Source organism: Camarhynchus parvulus, chromosome 1A (genome assembly GCF_901933205.1).
Source record: "Camarhynchus parvulus chromosome 1A, STF_HiC, whole genome shotgun sequence".
NCBI classification, from domain to species: domain Eukaryota; kingdom Metazoa; phylum Chordata; class Aves; order Passeriformes; family Thraupidae; genus Camarhynchus; species Camarhynchus parvulus.
This window is the reverse complement of record NC_044586.1, coordinates 10,884,812-10,899,601: the sequence shown is the minus strand read 5'-3', so window position 1 is coordinate 10,899,601 and position 14,790 is coordinate 10,884,812. Positions and strand designations below refer to the sequence as shown.

At 46.5% G+C, this 14,790-nt stretch overlaps 1 protein-coding gene across 1 annotated transcript in view; it reads left to right on the top strand.

Annotated features, from left to right (window-relative positions):
* Positions 1 to 4,663: 4,663 nt before the first annotated feature.
* Positions 4,664 to 14,790, top strand: part of TMTC1 (transmembrane O-mannosyltransferase targeting cadherins 1) — a 141,507-nt gene continuing 131,380 nt past the window's right edge. Inside the window, exon 1 of the mRNA XM_030959317.1 lies at positions 4,664 to 4,971. Coding sequence (XP_030815177.1) covers positions 4,664 to 4,971 — 308 coding nt within the window. The remainder of the gene's footprint in view (positions 4,972 to 14,790) is intronic.

The following is a 14,790-nucleotide window of genomic DNA, read 5'->3' as shown; positions in this document are numbered from 1 at the left end:
TTCAAAGGCAGAAAATGCATTTGTTGTATGAGCTGAAAAAGAGATTCCCTCTAATCCAGTAACAACTATGGCAAGCTTTTTCTGAGCTTGAAATCTCTCATTTTGCGCAAGCATATGAAACAGGTGACAAATGGATGTGAAAATGGGTCACAGAGGATTCTCTGTTACTTGCCATCTGTGTCAGGGGTGGGAAATGAGCATCCATGAGGACCCACCAAGCAGTGCTTATCATGTGATATCTTCTTGTTGATATCCCTTGGTAAATACTGAGGGGGTGGAATTTTCAGGGCTGATATTTAGCACAGTCTGTGACTGCCATGGTGAAGAAGGCTTGCTAGGGGGTTGTGGGCTGAACTTGAAATACTATATCCCCTTTGAAAAGGATAGGTCATCCTGAGGATATTGGATTTCTTTGTCTCCTAAGGACCACAGGACCGAGTTACTAAGCTTTCCTCTCCTGCTTGTTCTGGCTCTTGGCCACAGCTGAAAGTGAAAGCAAAAACATGGGAACTTTCACTGGGCTATAGGAAGAATTCACCAAAGAGAAACTTTCTGTTGCCTGAATAGACTTAGAAGCAATTTGATAAGAAGGAAAAAAGGATCGTAATTAGGATTTTCCCAGCAAATCTCAGTACAGCCTTTCACTGTTGTAGTGCTCCCAGTAACTCCAAAATGCAAATTCTACTTGACTAAACCGAATTATGCCTGCACTGAACCCCTTGGAGGAGTTCAGGCCCACATGGATTGCTCTCTATCTCTCCAAAACTCTTTGAGCACAGGCAGCACACTGGATTTAAAATTCCAAACCTGGTTTGTTTTTAACCATACGAACGTAATCTCTATCCACTGAAGATTCTCTGCGTGGCAGATACAGAGTTTCATCCTGGGGCAACTGAAATGAATTGCAGTAACTGACTACAAGCAGAAATCAATTGGACCAGTTACCAAATGACTTCATTTAAATGTAAAATTATTTGCTCAGACAGCAAGAAACTATTTACATGTGCTACTTTTGAAATTTACCTCTAGCTATGACCATATGGTAATTTAACTTTTAAATTGTATTTACTGCATTCTTATACTTTAATCAGTCAACGCAAAGCTTGACTCTTCAGAACTCCGTGTTTAAGCTCGAAACTCAAAACATTCGCAGTTTCTCTCTGCCTTTGAGCAGTTGCAATTGTCAGATAATAGCAGATCAATCAGTGCTCAACCCTTTGAAGTGTATCTGCTCAAAAGTGTCTCCTGCCTTGCATTGGCTGCCGTATGTTTTACTCCAAGTGGAGGCAAAACTTTCCTGCTTTGGAAGTAACGAGCTCTGCTCAATTAGCAGAGCAAGGATTTTTTGAGCATCACACATAATTAGTTTCAAGGTCTCTAGTTTTAACAGCCGTTTGTTAATCTTTTTTATATGGCTGGCACAAAACTTGTGATTCAAATACAAGGAAGCAGGAAAGTAGCTGGAGTACTTCAACTACACATAATTCCAGAAGCCAGCTTGGCTTTTCTGAGAAGCAATTTGGCTTCACATTTCAGAAGCAATGGCATGGTTACTTTAGGTAGAGAAAGAACCAAGGCTTGTAGAAGAAGGAAATACATCTTATAAGATAACATATTTTTGGAAGTGACAAAGCAACTTCGGAGCAAATCATCCCATCTCTGTATTCTCTTCTTTCTCTCTCTCTTTCATCTCCCTCTGTGTCTATGACTGCATATATCTGTACAGATCTGACATCCAAAACACAGCAGTGTTCAGTATTTCTTCTGCTCTCTGAATTCTTTTTGCTGTTACTTTCTTTATAGGTGGACAGGACTTCTAGCAACAGACAACATCTTGAATTCAATCTGTGATGGTGACTGCTGCACGAAGAGGTAATGCTTCCCTTTGTGGAGAAAGTAGAAAATGATGTGTTAGTATTTCAGTGGGTCTTTGTGTGAAGAACAGGAGGTCTTCCTCACTGGCTGGCTGGAGCATCACTTTGTCTCTTTCAGATGTTTCTTGAGTGAAGAAAGAACTGGTCTGTCTTGGAGAAGTGAGAAAAGATTTTCTTGTCATATGAGGACTTGGCAAATCAGCGTTGACTACATGTTATGCATAACATTTCAATAAGCACATAAGAAACAGTTTAAAAACACATTGGGTTTTTCTCCATTGCAAAGTCTAGGTCTGTGCCAGACAAAAGGCAATGGTCTGTGTAGGTGTCCTCCTAAAGAGTGTGAGGGGAAGGAGTCCTGAGCGGGTCAGGACTGCCAGCTCTCTCTTTTTGGTGTTAATCAAACAAATTATATCTCATGGAAGAGAGCAGGATATTGTAGCTCTGTATGAGAAACAACGTTATTTATTCCATAGAGTGTGCCTGTTGTACTATGTGATGTTAGATGGCTGTGTATGATACTGTCAGAAGATATTGTCAGCAAATTCCTTAATGGGAAAATTATTTTCTATCACCTCTTCATCTTTTGCTGGTTTAGAACTCTGCATTTTTGGTGAGCTTTTTGTAAAGAACTAATTAAGCTGAAGGAGTGGACAGCAGAGCTTGTGACACAGCAGGGACACATCCCACAGCCCTGGATAACAAATGGAGTGACCTGTCCCAGCCCCTCTGCCAAGGTGCCTGGTGGCAGCCCTGGGCCCTGTTTTGTGGCAGGAGCAGGCTGTCAGTGGGCTGCCCCCATCCTGAGGTGATGGGGAATGACAGAAGGCTGCAAGGCATTGATGAGAAAGGCTGTGAGGACTCTGATCCCTGGAGGTGAAGGACCAGAGGTACAGGGGTCTTGCTGGGAGGGACAGCCTGCTAAGGCCCAGCTGGGCTAGAGGACTGCAGATTTTGTTCAGCTGAGTAACTTAGAATTTCAAATATGACCTGCAGTCTACTGTAAGGCAATTTCAACCTTTAAGTCTTACACATTGTTTTTGCTTTCAACAACATGACAGTCTATTCCTCTCTACCATCCCCCCCAAACACTACTTTAATTTATGTCAACAAAAAGTCCTGATCCCACCTCTTAGGCATGCATACAATAATGAAGTTGTTTCCAGAGCTGCTGGGTCCTCGTGGGCTCTGGTACTTGAGTGCCTCTGGATACCTGGCTGTTTCTCTTCCTGTGCCTATGCTTTGACTTTGGAGTCTAGCTTGGCTTTGAAACTTTGATGAAAATGAAGACCAATATATTATCATGAGTGGTCTCCCACTGCTGATGAAAACTCCATGCAGCCAACTGCCTAAATCTCATCAGCTGCTTAAAGAGAAAGTTTGAATTAATGGCTCTGGTTGTGGTGGAGTTTCCTTCTGTCCCGGATATAAACACACTGTCCTAGGCAGAGTTAACTGTTATTTTTAGCTATAACAAAAGTGCATCTGTAAAGCCTGTTCTGTTGCACTTGGAAAATACCAGATCACTCCAAGTGCCAAACAGGCTGGGGGAAAAAGCATTCCTGGAGCGGGCTTGCCCTGGACAGCCTGCATGAGCTTTCCAAGGCTTCCGCTCTCCTCTCTTTCCCACACGGGAGCAGGCACGCTCGCACGGGAGCAGCTGGGAGCTGCTCAGGCTGCTGCTCAGTGCACCTTTTCTCAAGAACAAATTCAAAGTGCGTCCAGTTTGTTATTCACCTAATTGAATCGAAGCCTCTTTGCCAAGCAGTGTTATTGCTTTGTTTGGTTAAAAGCAGAAGGTTTTTTCTAAAGGGTAAAAGCCCATTAATAGAGTCCTTGTTTTTCTGGTTTTTGAAAAATCTGTGACTATGTAGTTTTCATAAATGGGTGAATAGATGATCTGATCATGGCCTTTCCTTAAGTTATTGAGGCTTATCACTAACACAGGAAAGGTCATCCGTGGGAGGGTATGGACACATTGCAGCTCTCAAACGATTTTGGAATAAAGACAGGAAATGGACAGGGTAGAGAAAACAAGTTCTGTGGCACGAAAATGCATTTTCCTCCAGCAGGACACAGTGAGGGACTGTTTGGCACAGCCGACGCCGCAGCGTGGAGGATGTGGCCCAGCACTGATGCCGTGGAGCGGCGTGGATGCGGTGCAGCAGCAGCAGCATCGGTAGCGGATCAGCATGCACGCTGTGGATGCTGTGGAGCAGCAGCGTGCAGCGTGGGTGCCGTGCAGCCGGCTGGGATGCTGCCGCTGCCAGGTGAGCACGGTCCCCAGGGGAGCTGCCCGCAGGGGGGGATCGGAGGAAGCGCTGGCCCCAGGCAGCAGGACAGCCCTGCACGCGTCTCCCGAGACAGCAGGGACAGCGGCGACCCGAGCGCCGCAGCGGGACTGCGCTCCCCGCCCGCGGGCCGTGCCGGGCGCGTCCCCTCCGCGCTGTGCGGCGGAGCCACTGCGGGCAGAGCGCGCCCCGCGGGCAGAGCGCCCCAGAGCGCACGGCGCCGACGGGCTGAGGAGGTGGCGGCGGTGTGACAGCGCGGCAAGGAGCATGCGTGCGGGAGGGGGCGCGGGGGGGAGGTGGAGGAGGAGGAGGAAGAGGAGGAGAAGGGATGGCGCGGGGAGGCGGCCGCTGTTTATTTGCAGCCGGGCGGGCTGCGCCTCGGCAGAGCGCGAGTGGCCGGCGGCGGTCCCGCTGCCCGCCCCGCACCATGCGGGCGCCGCTGCCTCTCCGCGCCGCGGCGGCGGCGGAGCCGGGGCAGCCGGGGCAGAGCCCCGCGCCATGGTGACGGGCTCGGCGCGGGGCTCCCGCAGCCGGGACCGAGCCGCGCCGGCCCCGTGCCCGTCGGCGGGCGGGCGGCGCGGCGGGGCGGCGGCGGCGGCGGTGCTGGCGGGGCTGTGCGCCCTGTGCTACGGCAACTCCCTGCGCGGCGAGTTCGTGCACGACGACGTCTGGGCCATCGTGAACAACCCCGACGTGCGGGCGGCCGCCCCCGTGTCCGCCGCCTTCGCCAACGACTTCTGGGGCAAGCGCATGGCGGAGAACACCAGCCACAAGTCCTACCGGCCCCTCTGCGTCCTCACCTTCAAGTGAGTGTCGGCGGGGCGGGGGGCTCCCCTCCGCACAGAGCCTCTCCCGGCTCCGTGCCCGGGCGGACGGGGGCGGCCGGCCACGGGTGGGGGTCAGGGAGAGCCCCCCGGTCCCGCGCCCTCGGCTTGGTGATTCAGCATTTCTGCCCGGGGCGCTGCGGGACGGGGGCGGGCAGGGGCTCCGCCGCCCGTGCGGTCCCGCGGGCCGGCCCGGGGCAAGTTTGCCGGAGAAGGGGAGCGATGAGGAGACGCTCCGGAGGAGTCCGCCGCTCTCCCGGCGAGTGTCTCTCTTTGCCCGCCGTTTGGGAGCAGGTGGCGCCTCTTCCCCGGGCTGCGGGAGGGATAAAAGGGAAAACGGAGCGTTTCAGAAAGCGCTTTTGGCTGGGGAAGGTGCTCACATGAATTCCTCGTGAGTTCTTCCTGTGCTTTATCTCGAGTACCTTTTCTCTGCAATTGAGTGATCGTGCCAGAAACTTCCCGCGTTGTGTTTTGAAACAGACCTGTAGTTATCCCTGCCTTTGTTCTTAGCGCTAAGTGGAGGGGTCAGCCCCGCGGGTTCCGCGCATCCCTCCTGGCAGTCGCGGAGTTGCAGCCTCCCTGCTTCAGATGTTCCTTCTCCCTGTACCGGGCAAAGTTGTTGAGGAGGAGTTTCGGTTTTACAGGAATAAAGGGAAGTTGAGCAGCAGTAAAGTGACAGCTACCTTCGCTAATCCTAGAAAGAAAACCTTCGCTGGCCTCTCTCCCCCAGGAGAAGAATTTGTGGCAAATCAGCTCAGTTACAGCCCCTACAGTTTCTCATTCTTTCCATTAGCTTGTTCTCTATTTAATTTATTCTGATGGAACATTAACGATGATGCATATTTAGCACATTTTAGCATTTAGAAATGATGCATGTGTTTGCAGAGAGCTGTGCTGAAGAGCTGGCACTGTGGCTGAGTGATGTCTAGTGCTGGGTGATCGGTAGATGCTCATTACAAACTACAGCAGGTGTTGGGAATAAAGGGTGTGGGCATTGGCAAGTCTGCCAGGGGGATGTGTTACCGGTTCCTGGTTCACTCTGCTGATTAACTCGTTAGCACACCGGATATATAAATAGAATTTCATGAATATCTGGAAATTGAGTGTTTCTGTGAAGCGGGAGCAGTTTTGGGAAATAGAACGGCCCTTTGGCACTCCCGCAGAGCACTTGCTGCTCTTTGGTTGTAAAGGTGGACTTGGGGCCAAGAGCCATCAGTAGTGGCTGTCTGGGCACAGGCTGGCATGCTCCTCATAAAGGAAAGCTGAATAGCACAGACCTTTGTAAGCTGGAGTTTTTGGAACAGGTTTTGTACCTTCTCCTTGAAGGGCATCTCAGACCATTTCATTAAGAGTGAGGTGGGAGTAGGTAGTTGCAGGCAGAGCTGGCTTTGTGCACACAGAGTGCCTTCTCTCTCCATCGTGTGTCCAACCACACTCTTGTAGTTTGGAGGTCTATGTAATTAATCCATTCCTCCAGCAACACACCTGGGGGTAATTGGAGGGACGAGAGAACATGTGTGTGTCACCACTGACCTCGTTGCACACAATATTAGCACTGGAGTGCTGGACTTGGCCTCCTAGATCAGGTTGCAGGATTGAGATTGTGATGCTAATGAGCAAGAGGAACTTAAACTTTAATAATGAAATGGAAACTAAATGTTCTAGTTCCCATTTGAATGTACTTGAACTGGTTTTGCCTTTGCTGTTTAAAAGGGGGTGTGTCAAAAAAGGATGAAGTGCTGTGTCTGCCTAGTCCTTTCTAGAAGGGAAATGACACTAATTTTGTGAACAAGATTTAATCCTCTATGCTTATAATAACCATACAGCCAAGACATTGGGTCAAAGGCAGAGTCATTTGTTCACCACTTGGCATTGCATTTGGAATAGGGAAGGAATCGTTTATCTTCCCTGGCTGCAGAGGGAGATTATATCCACTCTGTTCCAATTATCCTTCTAGCCTTCCAGTTTCCACGCTCTTCCCATTACATTTCTACCAGTAGGGTGTCCGAGGAAGATGTTGAGAACGGGGTGGAGTGAATCCTCAGTGAAGCCCAGCGCTTCCAAAGAAGCCTGGGGCGGCTTTTGCCAAGCAGCGCTGAACCTGTGGCTGAGCCGTGCTCTGCTTGCCTGAGGCACCCGCCCCTGCCTTGCCCAGCAGGAGGTTGCTGCTTGCTCTCTGTCTTCCTGCAGAACGAAGAAAAGAATTTACCCAGATTCTTGTAAAAAGCTCAGCAGAAACAGATAGCAACATTCATTTCCATTCTGTTACCCGATACTTTTGTTAGAATTTACTCCACCCACTTAAGATGCTCGAGAAAAGTGTGTGATGCGTGCAGGAAGGGGGGAAGAGAGGACCAAAGTATCCTGGTATCTTTATTGTTTGTGGATTTGCTTGTTTTATTTAATTTATCTTGTTGTGGTGCTAATTTGGTCAAATCCAAGGCATTTCAATAGCAGCATGAATCTTTGTATCAGCCTAGTGGCTCTGCTTCTCTTGCATGAAACTTTCATCTCTAAAGGCTTGTTTTGCATCTTGCTGTATTAAGATTAAAGAATCTGGGAGATCTCCAAACTGCCTGTACAGAACAGATGTGAAAGGTGGGCTGAAATTTATATCTACAGATTCATCAGTCTACTGAAACTTTGTCTCAGTCTCTTTTCTGCCTTTTGTGGCTGTGGAAGTAAGAGGCAGGACTCAAAATGCCCTGTGGACTTCTCATTAGGCAGAACATATCCTACATATAAGCTACATATTCCTGAAATGATCTCAATTAAAAAAATTTATCACCCATCTGTCAGAAAAATCTGAAGCAGACATTGCTGAAGTTGTGTAACAGTAGTTCAGTGTCCCTGATGAATTGGAAATCATAAGTGACAGTCCTCATTCCCGTAGACTAATGCTCTGGAGCCAAACAGTGAAAAGAGCTCAAGTATTTGACATTATTCACACTGGATCTGACAGTATGAATGATCAGAGGAAAAAAAGAGTGGCCCACTGGAACCATTAAGGAAAACTTAAAATATTCACAGAATTGCTGCACTGTTTTGTGTGGGTTAACATCAGAAGGGGGAAAAAAGCCTCCATATGGACTGTTGAATTAAATAATATCTGTTTTGTGTCTTTGAACTCCTCTTGCCTTTTCTCTTGACTTCTATAAAATAAAGGAATGCTGAATGAGTTGGTTCAGAAGCATTCCTATTACACATGGTTAACTGTTAGGTGACAGGTCTAGCAGAACTCCTCATCTGCACAGGAGCTGAGATGGTAGGCAGTGGTTTTGCTTAGTCCTTCAGAAAAACTTACTTCATGCTCTCTTCTCCAGCTGCTATCACTTTGACTTACTTACCTGCAGGTGTTTTCTTCTCTAAGAAGTGATTCAATCCACTTCTTTCTAAAGAAGGCAACTTCTTGGACTCAGAACATACTATCTTTTGGTGTCTTCCCTATAAAATGTTAAGATGAAAGGTAGAAAAAAAAAGGGAAAAAGAGAACTGCCAGTTCTGTAATTCAATCAGGATTTTATATTTAAACTGGGTGCTTTCTGTCTTACGCCTTGCCTCCACTAACAGAAGTTCACTGAATCATTTATTCCCTCAGTAGCACTTCAGCTACTCCTTGTTTCCAGTGGTTTTGCAGAAATGTTTCTCAGCTGCTGAAGCAGAAGGTGCAATCCTCAATGCTGTCTCCCTTCCTCTTTCTCTTTCTGTCTGCCAAATCCCCAATTAGATATATTCTGCAACCCAGAAACACAGGTGATGAAGATTTGGTGTAGTCAGCAGCACAGTGAAGGTACACAGTGATACAAAATGGTTAGAGTGAAGCCTTTCAAATCCCCTGTATGCCAAGATGTAAAGACATTTAATCAGATATTGCCTCCTGGTTTGCAGGTGGCTGAGAAGTGAAGGCCCTGTGTGCTCAGCCTCGTTGGTGGTGCCAAGGCAGATGCTGGTGAGGGATGTCTCAGGGAACAGCCCACCAGGGACAGAAGAAAAAGGTGGTGACACATCTAGGGCACATGGTTGTGACAAAGGCTTGGGAGGATGGCATGGCAGGGAAGCACAGCAGATACCTGGCCTTCCTCAAAGGAGGTGGGAGTGGTGTTCCCTGGGAGTGTGCCTGGCTCTGTGGGGAGGGTGTCAGTGTGCACTCCACTCCTTGGAGGAGAGGAGCTGGAGAAGGAGTAAGCTGCAAAAGGGAATTTGAAAAGACAAGAAAAGACACAGTTTGTGCAGAGAGCCATCCTACTAGTATTCTGGCTGGGGGAAAAAAATGAGGAAAAATATAAATTAGAAAGTCTGGGCTGTGCTCGGGTGCTGACTGAAGAATGGGTAACCTTCCAGGTCTGCCCTCCAAGGCTGCTAGCCAGTGATGGCCTGGGTGTGTACCTGCCTGGGAAGTAAACAGGGCCCTTCAGCAGCAGCTCAGTGTTCTGGGTTGGTATTGAGAGCCTCATGTGAGGCTCCAGTGGCTTTGGATCAAAGCCTTAAGTGAATGTGAGCTTGGGTTAAAGGTAAATACATAGCCAAAGAGAGAACTGATTCTATAACTCACTGTCAGCCTTCTGATCTATCTGGTTGTTTACAGCTGATCCTTCTGTTTTTTCAGCTGTATCAGTGGAATAAGTTTCAAGGACAGGGAGCTTAAGAGAACTAAAACAACCTGGGGAAGGAAAAAAGACCTTACATTTTCTTTCTTATTGATTTAATGCTATATTACAGCTTGACAGTGCAGGGTAATATAGTGGAGCTATAATGTGTCAGGTTAAATACACAGTGCACAAGTATTTTCTTCACTCTGAACATCACAATGTTTAAGATTGTGTCAGTATTTCTCTTGTACAGCTTAGACTACTATTTCTACTCATGCTGTGGCAGTCACTCTCCACACTGCTGCTGTGATACCTGCCATGAAATTGATGTAGTGCTGGTGTAGCCACACTGGATGAGGTGGGCTTGGTGAAGAAAAGCAGATACTTTTGTAAAACTGGTTGTGTTATAGCTGGAATATACAGACACATCTCTAAGCATATAAGCATTTCTTTTGACCCAGAGCAGAATGCCTGGCTGTGATTTTAGGTGTCTTCCAAAGCTTTGTGCCTCAAAGCTTGGGTTTTTCCCCCAGTTTCAGGTGCACAAAAAGTCTCCTTCACAAATGTAAGTTTTTGCAGCAGGTGTCTGATGTTTGTGGTCTGAAGTTTGGGCTGTGTTTCTCTGGGGTTGCTTGCACTCCCTGGAAGGAGGACAGGCTCCTGTGGAGGGTGAGGGGAAGCTCCCTGCCCAGGGGTGGAGGTGCAGACCTGGCTGGGGTCCTTGCTGTCATGCTGCTTGCAGAGGTGAGGATTTGCCCAGTGGGAGAAGTGTGTACAAAGCGTGAAGGAGTCTGCCTTCACATTTGTCAACCCTGAATAAAATTTTCCTGTCTCTTGAATTTAAAGCCTTTTATGAGAGAAGGAGCTCTCTAATTCTCCTGAATGACTTGGCTGAGGTGGATGCAGTCGTGCTTATCTTTGCTGCTTGCTTCAGTGGGGTCTTGTCTCCATTTAACACAAACCAATTCCTGGAGATTTTCTCTCATTGGGCATTCTGTTCCTCTTGCTCCAGTGTCACCATTAATTTTCTTTGCCCATCTTTTACCTAAACGTCTCAGCTTTCGACCAGCCTTCTTGCCCACAGGAGCATCCTTGTCAATACTCTTTAGAGTCCATGAAAATAAAGTACTCTGCCTGCTGCTGGTTACCTAAAGGCATTTCTCTGCATTTCCTTGCTGTTTCTGACTGCTTTCCCGGGCTTTCTCTTTATTGTCTCACAGTCTTAAAGAAAGAAAGGGAAAAGAAAAAAAGGATGTTCTCTTTTCACTCACTATATCTTTTTTTAACCTTTTTTCTTTGCTTCTTTGTAAGTTAGAATGGCATTTCCTTCATGATCTTCAACTTATTTCAAACTTACTTCATATTTGGTGAAGAACTGTTACATCCAGTTTGAAACACTGTCTTTAGGACTAGTAACTTTATACTAGATTTTGGTTTCTGTTGCTTTCCTTCTTGATGAGTGACTGTCTTAGCTTGGTTTTGATCACGTCTCATCCCTTTTTCTCTCCACACTTTGATGGATGGTGCTGAAGAGATTCATGAGATGTTCGTTTCCTCAGTTCTTGCTGAGGTGCTACTGAAGAATATTTTTTTAAGACAAACTGCATTTTGTTCACTCTCTAGATAAAATGACACCTGGTTTGTAATTTTGTTGCTTGCCATCATCTGGACTTTTTTCTTCTCTAGTTTCCCAAGGCCTCTTGTGGGTGCACACCTAAAGCTGTGTGAGTGGTGTTCTTGTTATTTGTAACACAGGAATGATCATCAAACCACACTTGCTGTGAGTTTACCAGAAAATTCTGCCCTGACACATTTGCCACCTTCAAGTGCTGCTTCTTCCCAGTCTAATTGTGATTTCTTTTTTCTTTCCCTACCCCTGCTGGAAGGCAATAAGCTGCTCTGAACGCCTGCACTCTGCTCTGTAAGTGATGATTCCTGTGCTCTGAGGCAGTGGCTGTAGGTGGGAATTGATGCAGCCTCTGTTTTGTCACCCATCCCCATCACAGCACATCGAGGACCAAGCCTTTTAAGCCTTATTGTCCATTTAATTCTCAGGCATTGTACTGTGCTGTGGGAAGATTATCAGCACAAATCAGCACCAAATGCTCTTGCACTTTGTGGTGGAAACTGGCCATTGCAGGAACACCAGTGCAAAGGGGCTTATTTTGTTTGCTGCTACAGGTTTTTCATTAATCTTTGAGCTGTTTCCACATAGAGCCTTTACCATCATTGCCACAGATCCAGCTGCACCTCTTTTGGAGTGCAGATGCTCATTTTCCTGGCACGAAGTCCATGCATCTGTGGAGTTTATAAGGAGATTCCACCCTGCCCTGAAAGCGGTTATTACTTTGCATAAACTTTGCCATATTTAACACACAATTTGAACAGGAAAAGATCATCACAGGAAACTTAATCCATCCTTATGTATTGAATTAATTGATATAAATCTGCATGTGAGCCTTCCTTATAAAAACTGTGGGGGTTTTATGAGGTATGTGATGCTGTGAGACTTTCCATTAAGTGTTACTTGCTATAACAAATTACCATTATTATCCTGTGCATTTCCGTTTCATAACATGTTGTGTTTCATTGTTAGTCTTCTGAAAATAATAAAACAGATTAAACTAAACATGAGCTGCTCAGGGATAATAACAAAGTCTATAAAAAGAGAAACTCTCCAATTATGGTATACAATATTATTAAATCATAAGAGACCTTAAAAAAGGTTGAATGGATCTTCATGTGTACAAGTGGATGAAAAGCACTATATTAGAGCTGGGGTGGGGGTGCTGGTGATTATGTACCATAACTGTGTGTATATGGAATTTGTCTGTGAGCCTGTGCTCTGGCAGCATGGGCCCCTCTGATTCTGAGTCTGTGAGGATGAAGCCCCAGAGTCCCACTCCATTTCCAGGCCCTCTCTGTGGGGAATTCCTTACCCAGAATTGATGTGTCCCTGACAACTTCTCTGCAGGACATCTGATGGTACTGATGGAGGTTATAAGAATGATTTGCTTCCTTTTGGAGACCTGTTGTACAGCCTCTATTCAGTGAACCTTCAATAGAAGGGTGCTGCCTGTGGAAGCCTCTCTTTTTGAGAGTGGAGCTGTGCAATTCCTTTGCTGAGAGTGGATGGTGGAGGAATGGTAGAAAAACTGCTGCACGTGGCAAAGCAAGCTATGCTATTTCCACTGCTCCTGGAAAGCATCCATCAGCTTTAACAAAACCAAGGGATTTCTTATTTTGGTGTGCCTCCTGCATGGGTGTGTATTTTGGGCAGTGCTCTGCCTTGGGTGTGACATGCTGAGCCACACTTGCTGCAACACTTGGGCACAAAACCAGGGCTGATCTTGGCTTGAATAAGTGTTTCAGTGCAACCTCTCTGCCCTGCTGGGACGTGTGATCAATGCTGAGATTTCTGTACTCAGGTTTTTGTTTTGGTGGTGGCAGGGATGATGCTGGTCAGCTCTATTAGAAGATACCTGTCAATGTCACCTAGTACTCAGAGACTGCACTTTGGTGTATCTTTGGTGCATCTTTGGTGCTCTTCTCCTCCTTTCCCTGGGTCTTCTGAGGGCCTTTGCATTTGAACTGCCCTTTGCCATTTTGCAGGAGGTTTGGCAGAATCTTTGCTTCCAGGGACTCTTCCAGCAGAGATGCTAAAGCAGTAAAAACTCTTCTCCAAGTGTTTAGTGGGTGGCTCCTCTGAGGAACGACCTCCATGTCTGAGATGGTTGTATCTCCTCTTTTGAGGGTCTTTATTCCTAGCAGTGTTATCACTTGCTGTGTGCAGCCCCAGACCTTGAGGATGCTGTTTGCAAACACGTCTCTGTTTTGAGGAGCAGCCTGTTCACACAGCCCAGAGCACCTCCACTCCTCACTGTGTGCTCTACCAAGGCCACAAGATGTGGAAGCAACACTTAATGGGAAGTCTCACAGCATCACATACCTCATAAAACCCCCACAGTTTTTGTAAGGAAGGCTCACATGCAGATTTATATCAATTAATTTAGTACATAAGGATGGATTAAGTTTCCGGTGATGATCTTTTCCTGTTCAAATTGTGTGTTAAATATGGCAAAGTTTATGCAAAGTAATACCCGCTTTCAGTGCAGGGTGGAATCTCTTTATAGGATGTGTCTTACAAGTTGTGCTGCAGCTCAGGCAAAGGTTATGATCTTCATACAGAAATGGCTCCATGATACCATTTTCCCCATTTTTGGGGTGGTGTAAGTATGGAAGTACATGGACAGCACCACCTCCCTCCAGTGTAGCACCGTTTTTGCTTGCTAGAACTTCTGTTTATGAACATTATGTTGGAGAAAGACCACTTCTTCCTTAATTTTGAGATTCATATCTCTGTTTTACTTCCTTTGTTTGCTGAAGAGTCTGCTGTGTATAATTGCTGCATGCTGCTGCCAGTAAACAAGACTGGCTCTCTCTGTTAGGATATTAAAGATTAAGAGGGGAGAAGTAATTTTTTATTTACCCATCCCCTTCTTGTCTCCCTTGCCCAGAAGTTGCTCCCCAGTTCCCCTGCAGAGGAGCAAATTTGGCATTCCATAGCAGGCTGCCTTTTTTCCCCCATGGCTGTGTGAGCTGGGCAGCTTTGCAGAATTCTTGTGACTTGGATTAGAGTTGTTTGAAGACCCAGATTTTTGACATACAATAAATTTAACCACTGCTAACATTTCAACATCGTTCTGCTGGGATTGTTTCAGGACTGAAGAATGTTTCCTTCATTGCCATGTGGCCTAATTTCTTATGACAAAGAGCTTTAGCAGCAAAAAGCACTGGTGTGAATATAGCACCTGCACACACTCATGTTTAGTGTTCATGGACCACCAAAGATGGTATTTAAAACACACTTGCAGGCTGATTTTGCTGTTTAGTGGAAGAGTTACCTGAACAGCATGGTATTATGTTTGTATTTTGTTCTGTTGTTTTTTATTTATTTAAAGAACACTCAGGGGAGCAGCCAGGCTGCGAGGCTGATGCTTTTGCAGAGCTGTTCTCAATAATTTACATCAGGTAACTCACAGCTTACAAGCCTCATTGACTTGATGTTCACCCTAAGAAGGGGTGTGAAGGACTCACCCCACCTTTGGGATAGGGGAACCTGATAGGGGTAGGAAGATCCTTTACCTGTAAAGTTCTGCCTCTCCTGCCAGCAGACCTGTTTTGCAGGATGGGAAGTGACCAGATATGATCC